Source organism: Myripristis murdjan, chromosome 15 (genome assembly GCF_902150065.1).
Source record: "Myripristis murdjan chromosome 15, fMyrMur1.1, whole genome shotgun sequence".
Taxonomy (NCBI): Eukaryota; Metazoa; Chordata; class Actinopteri; order Holocentriformes; family Holocentridae; genus Myripristis; species Myripristis murdjan.
Window position 1 is genome coordinate 20,930,370 of NC_043994.1, and position 19,204 is coordinate 20,949,573.

The 19,204-nt window shown below is 38.9% G+C and overlaps 1 protein-coding gene across 1 annotated transcript in view; it reads left to right on the plus strand.

The window, feature by feature from the left end:
• Positions 1–2,689: 2,689 nt before the first annotated feature.
• col19a1 (collagen, type XIX, alpha 1) overlaps positions 2,690–19,204 on the plus strand; it is a 35,247-nt gene continuing 18,732 nt past the window's right edge. Inside the window, exons 1-8 of the mRNA XM_030071114.1 lie at positions 2,690–2,777; positions 5,503–5,577; positions 5,660–5,759; positions 10,878–11,001; positions 11,230–11,505; positions 12,238–12,318; positions 12,828–12,953; positions 15,106–15,168. Of these exons, the coding sequence (XP_029926974.1) occupies positions 2,690–2,777; positions 5,503–5,577; positions 5,660–5,759; positions 10,878–11,001; positions 11,230–11,505; positions 12,238–12,318; positions 12,828–12,953; positions 15,106–15,168 (933 nt within the window). The remainder of the gene's footprint in view (positions 2,778–5,502; positions 5,578–5,659; positions 5,760–10,877; positions 11,002–11,229; positions 11,506–12,237; positions 12,319–12,827; positions 12,954–15,105; positions 15,169–19,204) is intronic.

Sequence of the window (19,204 nt, forward strand, 5' to 3'; positions counted from 1 at the left end):
TACTTGCTCCAGGGGTCCGGGTGTCCGTTGCAAGCAATTGCATGCACAGCGCACTGTTAAAATGAAGGAAACAACATATCGTCTTCTGACAGTCCGGGAATGTGATCCCTCAGTAGTGCTACTTGTCTCAGGCCCAAGCATGGTTGTAGTTATAAGTGGCATGGTCACTTCATTTCTTAGCGCCATTATAGGCCTGCATAACAAAATTTAAGTTCCAGCAGAGAATGCAGGGTTTGCAGCATGGGAATCAGTCACTGAGACTAGTCAGTGTCCATGTAACACAGTCCTTGGTCACATTTTATAAGTCAGTGCTTATAATATTATCTTAATATGTTGTTTCTGTGTTATGGTCCTTGGAAGTCATCTCCAGTGCATAATTCTGTCTTGATTTGTATCTTCCCTAGTGGTGTAATCCACTAGGAAACAGGGATTAGGCTATATGTAACGGGATTACATCTGGTTCCTTACAAATACTGAAAAAAGAGGCAGAGTAATGATTTGTTAGTACTGTGGTAAAAAAAAAAAAAAAAAAAAAAAGGAAGAGGAAAAGAAAATTTAGGTTTAGATTTGGATTGAGGATTGCTAAAACAAACCAAACCTGCATTGATGTTATTTTCCGGTGCACCAGAAATGGATTTCATGTACCAGTAATTCAGTGTCTCACCTGTAGTCCAGGAGGGAATGACCGTATTTTGGAACAGATCATCAGGGAGAGGAAAATCTTTGACATTTTTAAATAAACTTTTCTGAACCCTCTATGCAGGATGGCTATTAAGAAATTCTTGCCTTGCAGTGGTATGGTAATGATGCAGAAGGTTATCTTGGTGATGTGGCATAATGGTTTGAGAGAATGACCTGTAAGTGAAAGGTCCTGGGTTTGATCCCTGCATGTCTGCCCAGAAGTCCTTGAGTTAGACACTGAATTCCTATTCTGCTGCTGACAGCTGAAACGACAATGGAGTATTAACACAGTATCTACAAACAGAGCTGGACTGAACATATGGGTAGCCTGGCAGCCAGAAATCATTTTGTAAGAGTAGCTGTAGAGAAATACATTTTGGGAGAAGAGTAATCCAACAACTGGTCATAATAAATGTGGGGGATGCCATCCATTACCAGCATTGCATAAGAGAGAAAGTAAAATAATGATAAAACAGCTTAAATTTGGAGTTCAGCATATCTTATTAGACATTCAGCTTGCATTATTAATTCAGCTCAGCATCAGATGTAGTAATATCCCTACATTATAGTGCTTTTCCTCAGTCTCTTACAACAGTGACTGGTAGCATTTTGAAGGGAAGAAGTTGGTCCAGCAGTTTCCCTACAAGTTGCTGACATATGAAGCAAATTAATCAGCAACTTAATGAATGAAACCTTAATATTAACATAGCTATTGTCATTTTACACACAGTGCAAATGTACACAGAGGCATTTTGCTTATACAAAGTGATTTATTACAACATGCCAGAGCACGCATTGCCTCACTATTAAAATGATTTAGCTTTATACTTCTCAATACATCACTGTGTGGTAGGTGTGTTTGCGAGCTAATCAATACAGAAACAGGAAGTATGTTCTCCCTGTTACATAAAGTCATTATCAAGTCTTATTTGCATAAAAGAATTGGCTTTAGTGAGATGACTGAATTTTTGATGCAGCCTGTAAATCCTCTCATATGCTGCTCAATAAAGAGTAGATGTGGTTTGAATTTTTTTGTTTTATTTATTTAACTTTGACCATGAAGGTTGATAGCATCTGTGAAGTTTGTCATATTGAACAGCTGATCTGATGTTTGGCCTTGAAAACTAAAGTGTACCCACCTCATTTTAAGAACCACAAAAACCTGACAGAAAAATCTTCCCTGAGGATTACTTTTGCAAAGGTCTACCCATTTTATACTCGCTAAAAACTGAATCATGACTGTTTGCAAAAGAGCAAACTCAACCAGTGTCAAAGTTCCTGTGCAAACGCAGGATGACCTGAGAGGTGACTGTTTTCATAATTGGAGAACAGCAGTGAAGCTGGTACTGGTGAAATCTGTGCTGCTGTCTGTCAAGTGCTGAGCATCAGCAAGGATTTAATGAAGTCAAGAGTAGTGGCAAGATATTTCACTTTTTTCCTCTGAGTAAACCAGAGAGCGTGCTTGTGTCAAACTGTCTGAGAGGGGAACATGCCAAATTGAGTGTTAAAACAAATAAAGGCTAATCTTACACACTGCCAGAGTAAAACTGAGAGATAGGGGGGCAAATAAAAATTAAGACATTGTTCTTTAAAGTTCTGAAATCTCAGTGCATAAAGTTCAGTATGACATTATTCCTATTCCTTTAAAAGCCTCACCATCATAATTTACTGTATTTTGGCTGCATTTTTCATAATGTTAATTGCAGCTACTTTTTATTACAGGTTAGGCATTTTAGTGGTTTGATGGGCATTGTAGGTCTGTGGAAGTTATTTAATCTCTAGTCAGTTTTTCAAATTGGTAACTTGGCTTTCATAATGTCAGTTGTAGCCTACAGACATGAACGCTGAAAAAACATTAATTAAGATTGGTGTGAAGCATGTGTTTAATTTTTATGATTTATGATATGAATAAATTATGTTAATTTGTGTGCAACAACAGAAATGTGAAAAAAATATTCTATTTGCATCCAGGTTTTCAAGTGGACTGCTTTCTGGTGCCAGGAAAAACATGAGCTACTTGCTAAGATGGACTGCTTTCCTTTGGACTGTAAATTACATTCCTTGCACTTTTGGGATGGCAGTGAATGAAAGAACAGGTAAGTATTGATTGGAGTCACAACTCTGTTTTTTTTTTGTTTTTTTTTAAAGGATGGATGTTTTCTTTTACATCAGAATGCCTTTTGGAAATTTATTTGTATACTGCTTTTACTATAAAAGTAATTGCATTCCTCCTTTAAAACACTATTGCACCATCCATCAGTCTATTTTCCATACCCGCTTACTCCTGTCCAGGGTCACAGAGGGCTGGAACCTATCCCAGCATGCACTCGGCCTATAAGGCAGGGAAACACCTCGGACAGATCACCAGTTCTCCATAGGGCGAACACACAGACCAACACAGTCACGCTTTTAACACCTTTGGGAAATTTAGGATCTTAAAGTCACTTGAGCTGCATGTCTTTGACAGAAACACAGGGAGAACATGCAGACTGAACACAGAGCACCAGGGCTGTGATTCAAACCCATCAGGGGACCGTGTTTACCACCAGGCTCACCTATATGGTTGCAGTATGCAGTGTATACCATGTAATAGGGTTGCTAGTCTTTATAAAGCCCCCCCACCACACTCAAGAAATACTGTAGATAGATAGATAGATGGTCGGGAAGCACCTGAATTCGAATTCATATTTGGCAAGTAACAAATAATGGCTTTTTGACAAGTAAATTACCCTTGTGACCATTTCTCTAAAAGCTTGGTTTTATGTAATCCATATAATATCTTTGCAATTTGGGTTTACTTGTGAGGGTTGACGCTGTTTTAGCTGTCTTCAACATTCAGTTTTTATTTTGAAGCAGCATAAACCTGGACATCATATGACAAAATGCATATCGGATGGAGGTACACCAAAAGAATCGACAGTAACAGTCCGAGCACACAAATAGTGTAAAACCTTCCTTAAACACAACACAAAGACCACATGATAACAAAGCTGCATTTCTTTTGATTTGCAGGATGCATAGTCATTAGAGTGGGTCTCCTAAGCCTATATGCTTTTAATAAACAGGAATTTGAGTTATTTTATATTTCTTTATGATTAGAATCCAATGATTAAAAAAAAAAAAAATCACTTACGCCTTTAGTGCAGTTCGTTTGTGTGTTTGTTTACATCTCCTGATGTAACCTCTTCAGGCAGTCCTCGTGGCTGGAGTTGTGGCTAATTGTCTTAGCAAGCAGTTCGCCAGTTGAACAGCATTCAATTCAGTCAGCTAATGGGAAGCATTTTAAACCGCAAAAATCAATCAATAAATACATAAAAAAATGTACAACAAAATGCAGCAGTGATAATGTGTTCCAGTGCATATTGCTCCCATTAGACTGATGCTATCTTGGAACTATTATGTTCAGTGAATAGCTGCAGTGTATTACTTTGCAGATTTTTCCAGAATTCCCTTGGAATCACTTCTGGCGGCAGAGCCGATAGGCAGCGTGACAGGTAAACAGGCTCCCCAGTGTGTAGTAAAAGCAACAGTGGCACTCTTCAATTAGCAGAATAGTTCCAAGTAACAGTGTCAGTTTAATGGGAACCGTAAGCACTGGAATAATGTACATTACTGTGGTCGCATTTTTTTGGTGGCTTAAAATGTTAGCCATTAGCTGATTCATATTTGCTGCTGTTCAGTTAGCTACCTGCTCAGTGGGACAATCAGCCACAAGACCAACAACGGTGATTACCTGTGCAGATCATGCCTATTTGTCAACATCACCAGTTGTAAGCAAGTCAGTCATATACCACGTTGGGTTAATAAATCCAAACCTGTGGCTTTTTTTTGTGGCTGCATTTGTAACAGTTTGACTATTAAAGATCAAGCAACTGTCTTTTGTCTATTAATTAATCATGCATACTGTCATTGCAATAAATCCCAAACCCATGATTTATACAGGCACTGCAGTTAAATGAGCTAAACATAATTCTATCTTCCTATGAAAACCTACACACATCTTCAAGCAATGTCAAATTATGGCCTCAAGATATATTTGCAATGTATATCCTGCCTACGTAATATATATTAGATCCTATTATTTTGGGCGAATCTTTTTTTGATATTTTTTGATTAATAGTATTCCATTGCCGAGCTCCAAGACTATGATATGTGATGATCGAGTCAGCTGAGGACTGTTTCATACAAGTGCTGACAGTTTCGAACCAGATATATGCCCATAGTTCTGAAAAATAATTCTGGATTCCATCAATATCCACAAAGTCGGTCTCCCATTCATTTTCAGTGAGCAGCTCCAGGCTTTTCTCTTAATTATATCGCAGATTAGAGTCTGGGCTCTGCCGGTTGTGCTTCTGAATCCGACTTGTTGAGATTGCTGAAATAAAATGGCGTGATTATGTTTATTAGCATAGATTTCCATCCAAGAGGAACTTAAAGTGAAGGCTCTGTGGAAATCAAATCAAATCTTTCATTTCCATAAACCTCGACCAAAGCTTGTTCAAAATACAAAACAAACATCTACACCCACACAAATGGCTTTACAGTTTTTGGTTTAGATACTTTTAATTGTATATGTCAGCGAGGATGTTACAAGTGGTCAGTCAAGAATAATTATCACAGGAAGTGCATGTTTTGCTTGATGGTCATCTTCTCAACAATGTTGTTGAGCTTAGGTTTTGCCTTAATGCCCAATTTTCTCCCAAAGTAAAACTATTAGTTTTCTGTAACAGCTCACCTATACCTGCTTAACCTGTTATAACCATGACTTATAACCTCAGCCACTTCACATGAGAATTACATGATGATATTTCTTTCCTCTAGATAACTCATGTCCCCCACTGAAAGTAGAGGGACGGCGTTTTTCCGATAGTTTAGATCGCCCTTTACAAATTACAGGTACGTACGGTAACAGTTGCAGTGCACATATCATAATGTGTACTCGTGGAAATCTTTTGACACCTTGTGATCTTGTTCACAGGATTTGATCTGACAGAAAAGTTTCTTCTCCGAAAGGGAACAATCACAGAAGACAGGCCGTCATTTCGGTTGGGAAGCAGCCCACTTATTAAGCCAACAGAGTGAGTAGCCTGTGTGTGTGTGTGTGTGTCTCTCTCTCTCTCTCTCTCTCTCTCTCTCTCTCTCTCTCTCTCTCTCTCTCTCTGTGTATGCGTGTGTGTCATGGTGTCTGGTTGCAGGTGAATGATGTTTTGTTGTTGTTTTGCTTTTTAAACAACCCATGCCTCTCATAACTATCATTATTAATGTAGTGCATGCAAAATGAGGATGCAGTGGCAAATTTTATGGACTTTTGGTGTCACTGGCCCACAATATGTCAATGCATCTGTTTCTTTTGCAGCTTTAGTATTTATGCCCTGTACAGCTGCATTGTATGTGGATGTAAATAAATAATTTAAATGTGTGTATGCGTGTGTGTGTGTGTGTGTGTGTGTGTGTGTGTGTACTGCCACTATTTATTGTGTGCTGACACCTCTTGGTTCATTTTGGTTCAGATGCTGTGGTCTGGCTCTATATCACGTTTGCAGATAATTTAGATAGAAGATCTATATGTGTTTTCTCTGTATCCAGTTTCAGCATGCTGCTCTGTCTGATCCAGACATGCTGGATTAGATACAGTTTCTCGTGTGTGGTGAAAAAAATTGTGAAGCCTAGGGTACAATTAGATTAACAGGCAGGCTGTGTCTGTGTACAGGTGCTGAGAGCAGAGCCCTGGTTATTAATTACAATTCAAGCATTGCACTCTAGCACAAAATCAAAGTCCACAGAGGCTATTTGACATCGGGAAAAAAAAAGTAATATAATCACTCGATTTCTGTCTGATTTCTGCAGACCGTGGTATTCTCAGGGTTTAGGCTCACCTCCCTCCACATCAGCAGATATTCTGAGGAAATAGCAGTGAAGCCATAATGGTGGTTTTATGATAGGTGGAATTGAGGTAGCCCAGATATACCCTGCTCAGAGCAGTAGTTCCATTTGCTTTGGTTAATAAGGGCAAATTGTGAGGTGAGCTGTTAGACAGGGAATCATTTTAACAGAATTAATATACATTACACTGATTCTAGAAGTCTCCTAGGGGTAAAAAGAGGGGACATAAAGGAATGAAAGAAAAAAAAAAACCCTGAGCAGATATTATGAGGCAGGAATATTAAAACTACTACATAAATTACACACAAAGGTACTATTTATTGAAGACCTTAATTGCTGCTACATGACTTCACCTTGATGCATGATGTAATAGAGAATGAAATTTGGTGTCATTTGCATGAAGGCCAATGTAAGTTTTAACACAGGGCATATTACTTGTATCCAGAATGACCAGTGGCATCCATAAATGTATGTTTGCCCAAACTTTGCGTAATAACAATGCTTTGGATTTAAAAAAAAAAAAAAAAAAAAAAAAAAAAAAAAAGTTTGCTGCCCTAATGGTGTGAAATAACACTCTGTCGTTCTTCTAAGGTGTGGCGGATATTTTTAGTGTTTTTACATGACATGCAGCTGTAAACACTAACTGCCACTCTCTCTAGTTAGCAAAGGAATCTGTGACCCAGGTGATTTGTAATCCAATTCCCTATTCAGTCTTTCAAGTAGCCCCAAGTACTTCTACTTCACTTGAGCCTTTACCCCAGTCTGGCCCGCGGTGCAAGGAGCTGCTGGTTCTCAATGACACTGCTGACGGTTAGACGATTATAGTGGAGAGAGTGCGATCCCTCTCATATTCAATTATCCGAGTACTTTGACAGGCGATACTGCGTGTCAGCTGGGGGAGGAGAGCGAGGGCAAGTGAGGGGCCCCTCTGCCCCTGCTGCAGCCTCTGAAACACCTCTCATTTTGTGCCCGGGATATGCAGCGATTGATGCTAAACTCTCAATATCTGGTTAATGTCCTGCCAAATCTTTTGCACAATCCACATCATGACACACAGATTGGGGTCGGCGCAATACTGGAATGTTTGTTTGAGATGACAAATTGCCATAAGTAGCATTTCCTTCCATTAAACGGTGCAAAGTTGCAGTTACTCTCTGTCCTCACAAACGTAGTTATGCTTGGCTCTCTTGACACCTTGTATTAACTTGAGAGTCATGCCCTGATCCAGACCAGATAATGTTTATATGCATTGCATTTACAACTGGAATGAGAAATAAATCTTAACTATCCACATAAAACTTTACTGAGGAATGCAGAAATGGCAGAAGCCACACAAACATTGGTATAAAGATGCAGAACAGCATTTATCTGTGCTGGCACAGTGACAATATAGTGGTCTTACTCACACACTCCAGCTACACACACACACGTAACAGAGCGGGATAAGTTGGCTAAAGTCTCCCCGCTGGTAGAAATTGTATCCTTCGTGGGCATGCATTTGATTTTTTGGCTCCTATTGCTAGCATAGTCATCTATCATGCTGGCAACCATGGGACTTGCACTTTTAAACAGGAAAGGGGACTTGTGCCAAGAGGAAGCTATAGTCCTTGCTAGCGAGAATGATGCGTGTCATGTATAAACTGACACGGCTTCTGCAAACGGTCCTATTCTGATCTGTTGGGAGACAGTGTCAGCGGTAATTTGAGGTGTTTCATGAGACATTGCTTTAGGAGTTCCATGATGATCCGTCGTACTGCACTGGGATTTTATTGACTCATTTTTTTAGAAAAATCTCCTGGAAAGTATATATCTTGCAAGCCAGGAGACTAAAGCGGCTTCCGGGAGAGTTTCTGCCAGACCGGTGTGTTGCTCTGACAGTCTGTCAAACCATTGTCACTGATTATATAAGGGGTAGTTTCGGCCAAGCAATAGCACATAGTGACAGTGGTGATAGTTCCCAGACAGCATGGTCAGCCTTGCTTCTTGAAAAATGGAATTAGTTGTGATACAAACTTTAGTGGCAGCCAGGGAGGTAGTCAGTGATCTTTCTACCTTTGCTTGTTTTTTTTTTTTTGTTTTTTTTTATCATTTTTGCTTGCTTTTTATCGTAGTGATGCCCACTATTTTGATTGCCTCTTTTCAAAGAGAACACATGTTCTGATAAACATATCACACAAGAGGCTCTTTGTTGCTGTGATTATGGGTTTTTCAGCGACACAACTTGACGTAAGCCACTGTCTCCTCCATAATCACGGCGAAGAACACCCTCTTGTGTATTATTACTGAATTGTCATTCATAAGGTAAATTAGTGTCTGCATTCAAGGCTTGGTAGCATAGCATTAGTTTTGCTCCAGTTTGTTGTAGATTTTTTTTTTTTTTTTTAGTTCTGTATTGTTTGTGGAAATGAAAAAGATGATATTTGTTGGAGGACTGAAAAAGGTTTCATAAAAAATACCCCATGGTTAAGTTGTAATTTGGAGTTCACTAATAAGCCCTTCCAATGCAACAGATGTTACATGTTGGAAGTGTTTTCATTTAAATCTGATCATCCATTGTTACTGTGGACAATGGAGTAGGAAACAGATAATAAAATGGGGAAAAAACATATTTGCTAAAATTATTATTGATAGTGTCATAAATATCATAATATAATCCATCAAAATTATATATAGTCATTGGTGAGCTGGGAGAAGCAGTTTAGAAGAGGAGAAGTAGAGCATGGAAAATTAACCCAGATCCACCCAGCCCCTCATTCATTATCATTTACTAAAGCATTCTCAAAAGTGTTTTATTTCTCTCTTTCTCTCTCTCGCTCTCTGTAAAAAGGAGTCAGAAAAACAGTAATTAAAGCAAAATCAGCCTGGGAACAGCATGGCGTTGAGCCACTGATTGCAGTCAACACAAGGTCAAGAACTTTAACCCTTTGTGGCCTCAGAGATCAGGTGTGCCGCACTGTAGTTTCTGTTTTGAAATGAGAGCTTAGGTGGGAAAACTGCAGACTTAGGTGGGAACTCTTTGAACCATGGTGCGATATACAGCGCTCCGTAAGATCATTGCAATGCACAGTATTCTGCAGAGTATCTCCATTTTATTACATCTATTCAAATTTATCATGCTCCACAAATTACAATGTACTGCATCAGCCCTTTGGAGATTTATCTTTTACATTTTGCCCATGTTATGTCCTGTCTCTTGTCATAATATTTGTGTTATACATTCCCTACAAGCAGTTATATGCATGGCCAGCACGGAAATATTATATGTTAAATTTATTTCATAAGTTCTCATTTTTATAAATTGCCTTGCCACTTTCCCCACTGAATTGCAGCTGAAATAGTCCCCTAGCCCTTGGGCAACACAAATAGCCTTCCCAGCCCTCAGCCCCTCACAGAAGCATTTGATTTTTCAGGAGCTTTAACTTGGTGTATTTATCATTTTGGTCATGTACCGTTTACACCGGTCTCAAAGAATTCAAGGGGCACACAACAGAGGAGGGTATCAAGCTCTGAAAGAATAGGAGATGATCTATTGGGGAGAAAACTAATTTTCAACCTGTCTGAAGGAAGTCTCTCTCTGCCTCCCTCCCTCCCCCAGGCTGTGCTCTGCCTTCTCAATGACCTTATCACTGCATTATAGTTATTTTTGCTGATCTTGATTTATTATGTTTATGCTCTTTCACTTTTGACTGTTAATGCAATCTCATCTGGATCTGGTTTTAGGGTTAGAACATTTTGAAGGGTAATTTTTATTATTTTTTTTCAGCCAGGTATAAAATTAGACATGGGTCAGGGTTGAGGAGTAAAAGACGAGTTACTGAATAAAGTGAAGGTCTGGGGATGATATGAAATATGATCACATTTAAAATTTCTTGAGGTCATGCATGTTAGTGCACTACACTAACACAATCTATAACTGTACCCTTGCTGTCTCTGTGACGTATGAGTTTGTTTTTATTGACGTTGGATCAATTATTATATCTCTTCATTTTATGAATAACAAGGAAGCCAAGCCTGTATCAAATTCATTAAATTAAATGGAATATATTTTGTCAGGTTTATTTATGTGGATATCATTCTGCAGCAGAGAGGGAGATACTGAAGTTCTATATTGATTCATTAAAGTTGATTGAATTGTTTATTGTTTGGGCAGTGAAAGTTTTAAAAGACTTTCTGCAGAGCGCTGCATGGTTGAGAAAGATTGCAAGAGAACTTGTGACATACTTGGAGACTTGGAACTTTTCACCTGAGTTGTTATCATAGCCAATAATTCAGTTCAGTGATGCTCAGACAATGTTATATTATTTTCTTTCTAGATTAATATTTCCAAATGGACTGTCAGGTGAATACTCTCTCGTTTCCATCTTCCGGCTAAGAAAAACTACAAAAAAAGACCGTTGGTTTCTTTGGCAGATATTCGACCAGTCAGGAGGCACACAGGTGAGCCCCATTGTATGTTTTAATGTCATGGTTAATGTCATTTGGTGCATTTCACAAGTGCATCATGGATGGCTACAGTGAAAAAGACATTTTTCCAGTGCCTCAGTGAAAAGCATTTTTTTTGTATGGCTGAGCAGAATGTGTCTTTTTTGCATGATCTTTCTCACACATGTTAGAAAACGCTTTGATGGCTCTGTGTTTGTAATGAAATTCCTCTTTACCCCTTAGGTCTCCGTTGTTGTCGATGGTGCCAAGAGGGTGGTGGAGTTTTCTTGTCAAGGTCTGCTTAAGAACACTCTCCACTACACATTTAAAAGCCGTGACCTGTATGCCCTGTTTGATCGCCAGTGGCACAAGCTGGGCATTTCTGTGCAGAGCAACATAGTCTCCATCTACATGGACTGCAAGCTGATCGAAAGGAGGCTGACTGATGAGAAGGACAGCATTGACCCAAGTGGGCGCACTCTCATCACCACACGGATGGAGGATGGACGGCCTGTAGATGTATGTCAGAGGCTGACTTTGTCAAAGTAACTTTGTTTTTACTACACAGAATTTAGCAGTAGACTTAAAATCTATCTCTGTCTGACAATATATGTATTTCCTTAAGCTAAATCCATTTTCCTTTAAAGTATAGTACCGGCACTAGTGTTGAGGAGTTTATTGCCTATCTCCAGTTTCTGTTATTAACTTTCTATCTTCATGAAACAGAAATCTTAAATTGAAATCTACTTACTTTATAACTCCCTGTACCCCTGAAAGACATCAAAAATGCTTCAGAGATATGATTTCTAATCTCTGTGAATCCTCTTTTATTGTGGCACGCACTGGTCATGTATATGTAAACACCCCAAAATGTTGACATGAGGACAATTTTGCTAAAGTGTTTGCTAAAGCAGTGCATCTGAGTAGAAGCTGATCCAAAGTAACATTAACAGCTGACTGTGAATTACACTTCACATTCAAATGTTCTACAATTTAAGCTCTAGTTTGAAGTGGTGAACAATTCATGCCAATCTAAAGGCTTTTGATGACAATTTAGAGAGATTTTAGATGTGCTTTTGAACTGTAATTCAGGCAATTGGAGCAGCAAGGTAAGCACAATCTGATACTAAATCACTGTCAGTTGAACTCTGAACAGAGAGCCTTTATGTAATTTAATAAGGGACTGTGATGAGATGAGGGAATAAGTTTATTATGCTGGAATGGTCCTTTAATAACAGTTCTTTTCTACAGATTGAACTTCAACAAATTCTTATCTACTGTGACCCATATTTGGCAGAGATGGAAAATTGCTGTGAGCTACTTGAGACCAAGGTAAAATGTTTTCACGTTTCACCACAGCTTTTATCAGTAATAAAATAACTGGCAAAGAATTTAGTACACTGGCAAATCAGGCCCAATGTGCATGTGTACCACTAGGATGATTTAAAAAAAGAGTTTGGCTCTTCCATGAGAGCATCCGTCTCCAGATGCAAAATTACCTAAAGATAAGGGTCTTCTATCAGCATTTCATCTTTCAGTGGTAAAGTTACAGTGATTCCAACAGGAGAAATGACCTCTGACCCTTCATAATTTTATGTCTCCATAAGTGACCTGTCATGTGAGTATTAGGTTACTCCAAGGGACTCATTACAGACTTCAGTGGGACTTGCTAATTGTCCACTGAGTATAGCTCTTGAGCTGTACTATGATGCATGCATTTTATCCATTTATTTAGTTTTTGGGAGGGGGGTGTTGTGTGTGTCACATTATAGTTGTTTTTGCCTGCAGCAGACATGGCATAAGAACATGTTTAAATCAACAAAATCTCTTTATTGATCCAGTGTGAAGCCCAGCAGACATCTAGTGGGACTCCCCCTCCTCTGGTTACAGCCCAGCTCCCCCGGATGCTGTCTCAGCCGGCCGCACAATCACAATCACTTGACATATGTCAGTGTTCAGCTGAAAAGGTACAATCAATTCCACCCAATAATGGCACCTAATTGAGTAAGTGTAATGTATATTGTAACTGAGCCAGCACTGATTTACCTTGAATGTAACCATCTCTGCATAGCCCCTAGAACGTGTAGTTACAGCCCATTTATGCGAGAATTTCCTTTTCTTGGAAGGCAACCAAAGGCACTATAGGTCTAATCTATGGGTTGGCGTGGGTTTAATTCTTTCAGGATGTAGGCATGGTAGCTCTGTACCCAGCAATGCATTTTGAAAATAAAGAAGACTCTTGCAATTGCAAATAATGATAATAAAATGTGTCGAATAATTTACAGAAGAAAAAGCCAAAATATGGCCTCAGCTTAGATTGCTGTCTGTGCATTGATCAGCTCCTTGTAAAGAGAGCAGATGGTACAGCCCCAAGGTGAAGTCCACCCCCACATTCAGCCCATAATGTTGTTTTTTTTTTTTTTTTTTCCCTTCCGTTCTGCCTTCATTTTATAAACAAAATACATTTCCCATGGCCTCTAACAGTCACATCAAATTTTTGGGAGATTGATCCCACTTCACAGCCCGAGGTTGTGGGAATGGTAAAAACCTGTGTGTGTAGCTACAGATTAGAATGATCTTCTCGTCACCATGCAGCCATAATAATAATTTCCATTAGCAGACATTACTTTGAAATATAAGAAATGCATGAGATTTAAGAACTGTACCTATTCTAAGTAACACTTTGTCTCTGTAATAGGCACAATATTGCTTTACTCTATTTCTTTGCCCTGTCTTGCCTTGTGAACTGATGTAAATCACTTTGATAATCAGTAGCTATGCTTTACCGATATTTAAGTTTCTTTTCATGTGAAAACACCAGAGTTCTCATGTCATGTGCTGTTTTCTGTTGTGAAAACAAATAATATTTCAGCATTTGCAGTGTATTTTGAGCAATTAATATTAGTTTGTGTTGTTAGCTTATGAAACTGAAAATGATCTTCCAGACAGAACTTCAGTTTGCCCTTTGGTTAAAAAACAAGTACAGTTTGGATACAGCCCCATGATGCATTTGTGGCTATGACATGTAGACAGCATTAATAAGCAGTTCATTAAAAGTGATTACTGCCGTCAGGCTCCCGAGCTGCTGAGCTGTCTTCACCTCTTTTATGGAGAATGTTAGATGTCTTGGCTTGATGGTTAATTTTAAAACAGTTGGCAAACTTAGCTTAAACTACTATGCACTATATGCATGCACTACTTACATAACAATGTGCTTTATTGCAAAATGCAGAGTGTGTATTACAACCATCATAAGATGAATGATGTTGCCATACATCACAGCAGTATATGGGAAATAATAGTTGATGCACCTAGAAATTAGTTCCCTGTCTTCTGACAGACTTGTAGGCCAGTGGTGTAAAATCAGAGGTTCTAAGTGTAGTTTCCTTGGTTAGATGCTGCTCAAAAAGATACAGTCTTGGTTTGGACTAAGTAATTTTTTCAAACCTTTGTAGAAACCAAATCTGGAGGATTGAAGTTTGCACTTCCTTTGGAGGCTAGAAATAGGATCAAAATCCAACTTCCAAATCTAATAAATATCTCAGATTTCATCTTAGTGACTTGTGTGCAGAGGTGCATTCACCTGAGGTTCACAGTAAATAAAGACAAGTGGCAGGGATGACAGGGCTTCACATATAGAGAAAAAACTGGCAGTGAAAGACACGCAGTGGACTATCACTGCCAGTATCATTCTGTTTTTTTTTTTTTTTTTTTTTTTTTTTTCTTTAAATCATACACTTATGCCACAGCTACAAGGGAAGTGTAGTGAGTGACCACATTGAGTGTATTAAGACAAGGTCAAATTACATATACATTACATATGATATACTGTGAGTCACTGAATAACATACGGTGTTTGTGAGGATAAAATTACACAGGGTTGCACAGACATTGTACGCAGTGCAATATTCTGCACAGTGCACTCGGATAACAATAAATGGTAATAACGCAATAAATAGTAACAGTCAGGCAATTCAAGTGGGCCGTCGGAGGAAGAGTTAAGAGATCAATGAGGATTGTGTTTCTGATCGAATTTTTGAAGAGGAAAGATGCATTTTCTTTTCTATTTGTAAGAAATATTTAATTTCCATTTCAATTGCACTGTTTGATTCTATGTAGGGAGATGCTGGTCTTCCGGGTGTGATTGGACTGCCAGGACAAAAGGGGGATAAAGGAGACAAGGTATGTGCAAAATTTACTTTTTTTTTTTTTTTCTTATTTCTTAAACATACTCTATGTGAACTCATTTTGTGTTGGTGCTTTGTGAAAAGGAACTTCACAAGACTCTAGAGAAAGCTAGAGATACAAAATTGTGACCAGGCTATAAGTTCATGAGGATTCACTGTCTGGTTGACCTAGATTGGTCCACCAGTCCAGAAATTGTATTCAGTGGTTGTCATACTAACATGGATCATGGATCCAAAAAGGCACCGATTATGCCAAAAAATATTATAATTACACAGGGGAATTTCTGATCAAGTCATTGTTATGGTCCCTCGCCCACCAGGCTCAGTCTGGATACAGGAAGTGAGCAGCAGTCTCCATTCCTTTGTGCTTGAAACATTTCTCTGGACCGCAGTAGGAGACTTGTTGCTCTGGGTAAATGGTGCATGTAGTTTTGAGGCAAAATACATACCTTGCCATGAAGTCATTTGTCAGAAGAAAAGGAGTACATTTTTTCTGACAGCTGTTCATACTGTGGCATCCTGCAGAGTATCATGTTACCTGAAAAAAGGATGCTACCACTGTGCCAACAGGCTATCCCGTATGGCAGAGTAAGTAGCAGGTTCTCCAGGGATGTTACAACCTTATTTTCTTCACGAGGTGAATTGAAGTCCCACAAGGTGTGTAAATTGAGAAATAACACATTTGCAGTCACTAGAGAGGTAGGTGTGGTTCAAGAATAAAAGGATCAATTCTCCATGACAGCTGAATAGACAGGCTCAAATAGATGTGAAAGGCAGGCTAACTGCCCAGTCACTGAAAACAGTTGGTGTTGTGTTGGATTGCTGGAGGAAGACACACACACGCACGCACACGCACACACACACACACACACACACACACACACACACACACACACACACACACACACACACACACACACACACACACACACACACACACGCACACACACTCACACACACAAGAAGAAGAAGAAGGAGAAGAAAAATCAAAATGCCTCGAAAGAGAACTACCTTTTTCCCCAGACAAATCATGTTTGAGGTATGAATCCCCCTTTAAGCAGTCTGTCTGGGAAAAAAAATAAAAAATAAAATTCCCAAAACACCCAGGAGAGCGTGGTGGGTTATGAATGGAATTCATAGGGATGAACAGGTGGTGTTAATGTATGCTTGATAGGACCAGATGGCTTTCGGGGTCAATGTCCTATTTACCGTGATGTGGCCCTGGGATTAAGATTTTCAGAGCTACTGTTAGGTTTTTGTTTTTGGAAAATCACCCTGGAATTCCTGGAAGACACAACAGCTACATGTATTGTGTCTGAACATTCAATCATTGTACCGGTAGGGCCAAGCGGCACTGGCGCTGGGAATTGGGCTATTTCTGTAACTGTCCACATAATGAGTTTATTCTTAATGTCCAAGTGGCGTTATGTTTGATACTGTTTCCACCAGGGCCATACAAGTCCTAATTTAGATGTTCAGACTGAGCTTGCTTCCCAGTTTTCCATTAATCCTATAAACAGAGCAAAGCAAGTCTAATATGTCTGCATTATTTATTTAGACTTCAGATACTGATTTTTTTTTTTCACGGCAAGGTTAACTGTGCCTTATGGTTCTTTCGTACTTGGCATTTTAGGGTTGCTGTCTGACGTTATAGCTAGGAATATGACAAATCGAGCTCCAGTATAAAATCAATTATACAAATGCTTCAAAACATCTTAAAAGTTTCTAAACAACATCAACAGAATCGCAGCTTGCACATCTAATTGCTGCCACAACAGGAATCGGCACATTTCCAAATCAACACCCTTAAAACATTTTACGGTATGAAGCAATAGTTTGATCTTGTACTTTATCTCTATTGATATAGATATACTTATATTTATCCTTTTAGTTGTCTTTATAGTTGTTTTTGCAGCAGGGAGGTGACAAACTCTTTACTCGTTAGAACAGTCATAGTTGTCTGTATAATTAATGTCCCATGTGTGAAGCCAGCTCAAAGTTGCTTTCAATAAGAGGTAGTGAATATAATTAGGAATAAAGAATATAAAACTCTTGTGTACAGCTCCGGATTGCGCTAATCAGATTGCCAAATGTTTTGTAATTAGACTCTAATGATTCTTAATTGACCTAGCAGGGATCAACTCTCGAGCTATAATGTGTGTGTGTGCGCTTGTGAAGAGCGTGGTAGTGGTGATTAATTACTTTCTCATAATTGATATGACTGTAGTCAGTGGGTAAGAATGCATTAGACAATGCTGCTCATCACAAAAGGGGGTCACGCACAATGCAAACACTGTGACAACCTCTTGGTGTCTTTATTCTTTTGCAAATGGTTACATAATCCTCCTCTAAGAGCTGAACTGGAGCCCAAGAGCAGCCCTAAGGAGCCATCCTGAAGAGATATTTTATTATCTGCGAAGTTCACCAGTGCACAACACAAGCATGTTCACCAAGTGCATAATGTGCATTGATATGGTAAACTACAAGGCTCTTATTGTGTTATGATACTCAACTTTAACCCCTCGACGGTGATTCGAACATGCCTTATCAAGCACATAGGCCATTCTTGATTTATTTATTTTTTAATATTCTATTATTTCATCAAGCCATGTCTTGTGCTATGAGTGAGTGGCTCACCACTGATGCCTGAAATCTAATTTCAGGTCTTCAACAAATCAATACTTGGCACAGTTTTGTTTACTTAGTGAACGGACGAATTCATATCAAATCTTATTATGGGCTTCAGCACAGAATCAGTGAAGTTGAAGGAAAAAGTGCAATGTAGGAGTAGACATTCAAGGCTAAACCTCAAGCTTTTGGTGGCCATACACACTCCACACAGCACCAGGCCTTGTTTGTTCAAATGGAAGAGGCAAGGAAGGAAACAAGTAAGACAACATTTTAAGTACCACTAAGACAGCTATTGTTTATTTATTTGTTTGTTTGTGTGTTTGTCTATTTGTTTATTTGTTTGTTTTAATTTTATTTGTTAACCTTCTCTAGGCAGTTTATTAGACTTGCCTGACCTTTTCCTTTCACATCTGGCATTTATGAAGGAAAGCTTGCTGTAATTGATTAGGAGGCGGAGATTACAGTAACACTGACTGTAGCTCCATGATTACGCTGATTGCATTTTGCGCTCTCCCGCCCCTCCCGAGGCTTTCTTTTGCCGTCTCGTAACAATCCTGACATCACAATGAAACAGCTCTCCTGCCCTTCTGTCCTCCAGTTTACAACCAGGCACATGTAAACAAACTCACTCTGGTGATGTTGCAATACACCACACGACCGCTGTGCTCAGCGAGCAAACTCAGCTCCGAATTGGGGCTTTAGTACTGTTGGCTTCCTGGCATGGGGTACTTAAAGGAAAGAAATCCAAATTTTTGTTTGCATATTCTCTAATTTCAGGTTATTATCAGGATAAAAGAGTCAGTTAAAACAAACATTGCATGTGTAATGAAATGCAATATTGTGGAGCTTGGAGAACATGACAGTAATTTGACATGTGAGAGGTTATGATTTGGATTCTCAATGCATTAAATACCATACACAATCTGTGGAAAAATTAGCATTCAGTGTTTTAATCAATGACAGGTTAATCAATACTTCATACAGGCACAACAGCATTAGAGTCACTCCAACTATACTGGCTGAAGTGTTTTGTAATATTTATGTATCTGATTTAGGAAGTCACCATGTTTAGTGGGCTGAGTGGGCTGAGTTATATGATGTCATGCTTCAAATTTGGTCAACACTGGCAGTGCACCACTCGCTGACAGTATCTAAACTTTAAAAAAAAAGTTTTGAGGACTAATTGGAACAGAATCATCTCCACTTTAAAGCTGGAACAGCCTGTACTTTAAGATGTTGTTTTTTTTGTTGTTGTTTTTTTTTTTTTTAGACAGTAAACTGACAGTAACTGCTAAGCGAAAATATTTTTCACGTCTTATGGGATTTTGCAGATGTTCATGTGCCACTACTTGTAAGAAGAACCACTGTAGAAAATCAAGTGATATTGAGCCATCTGTACA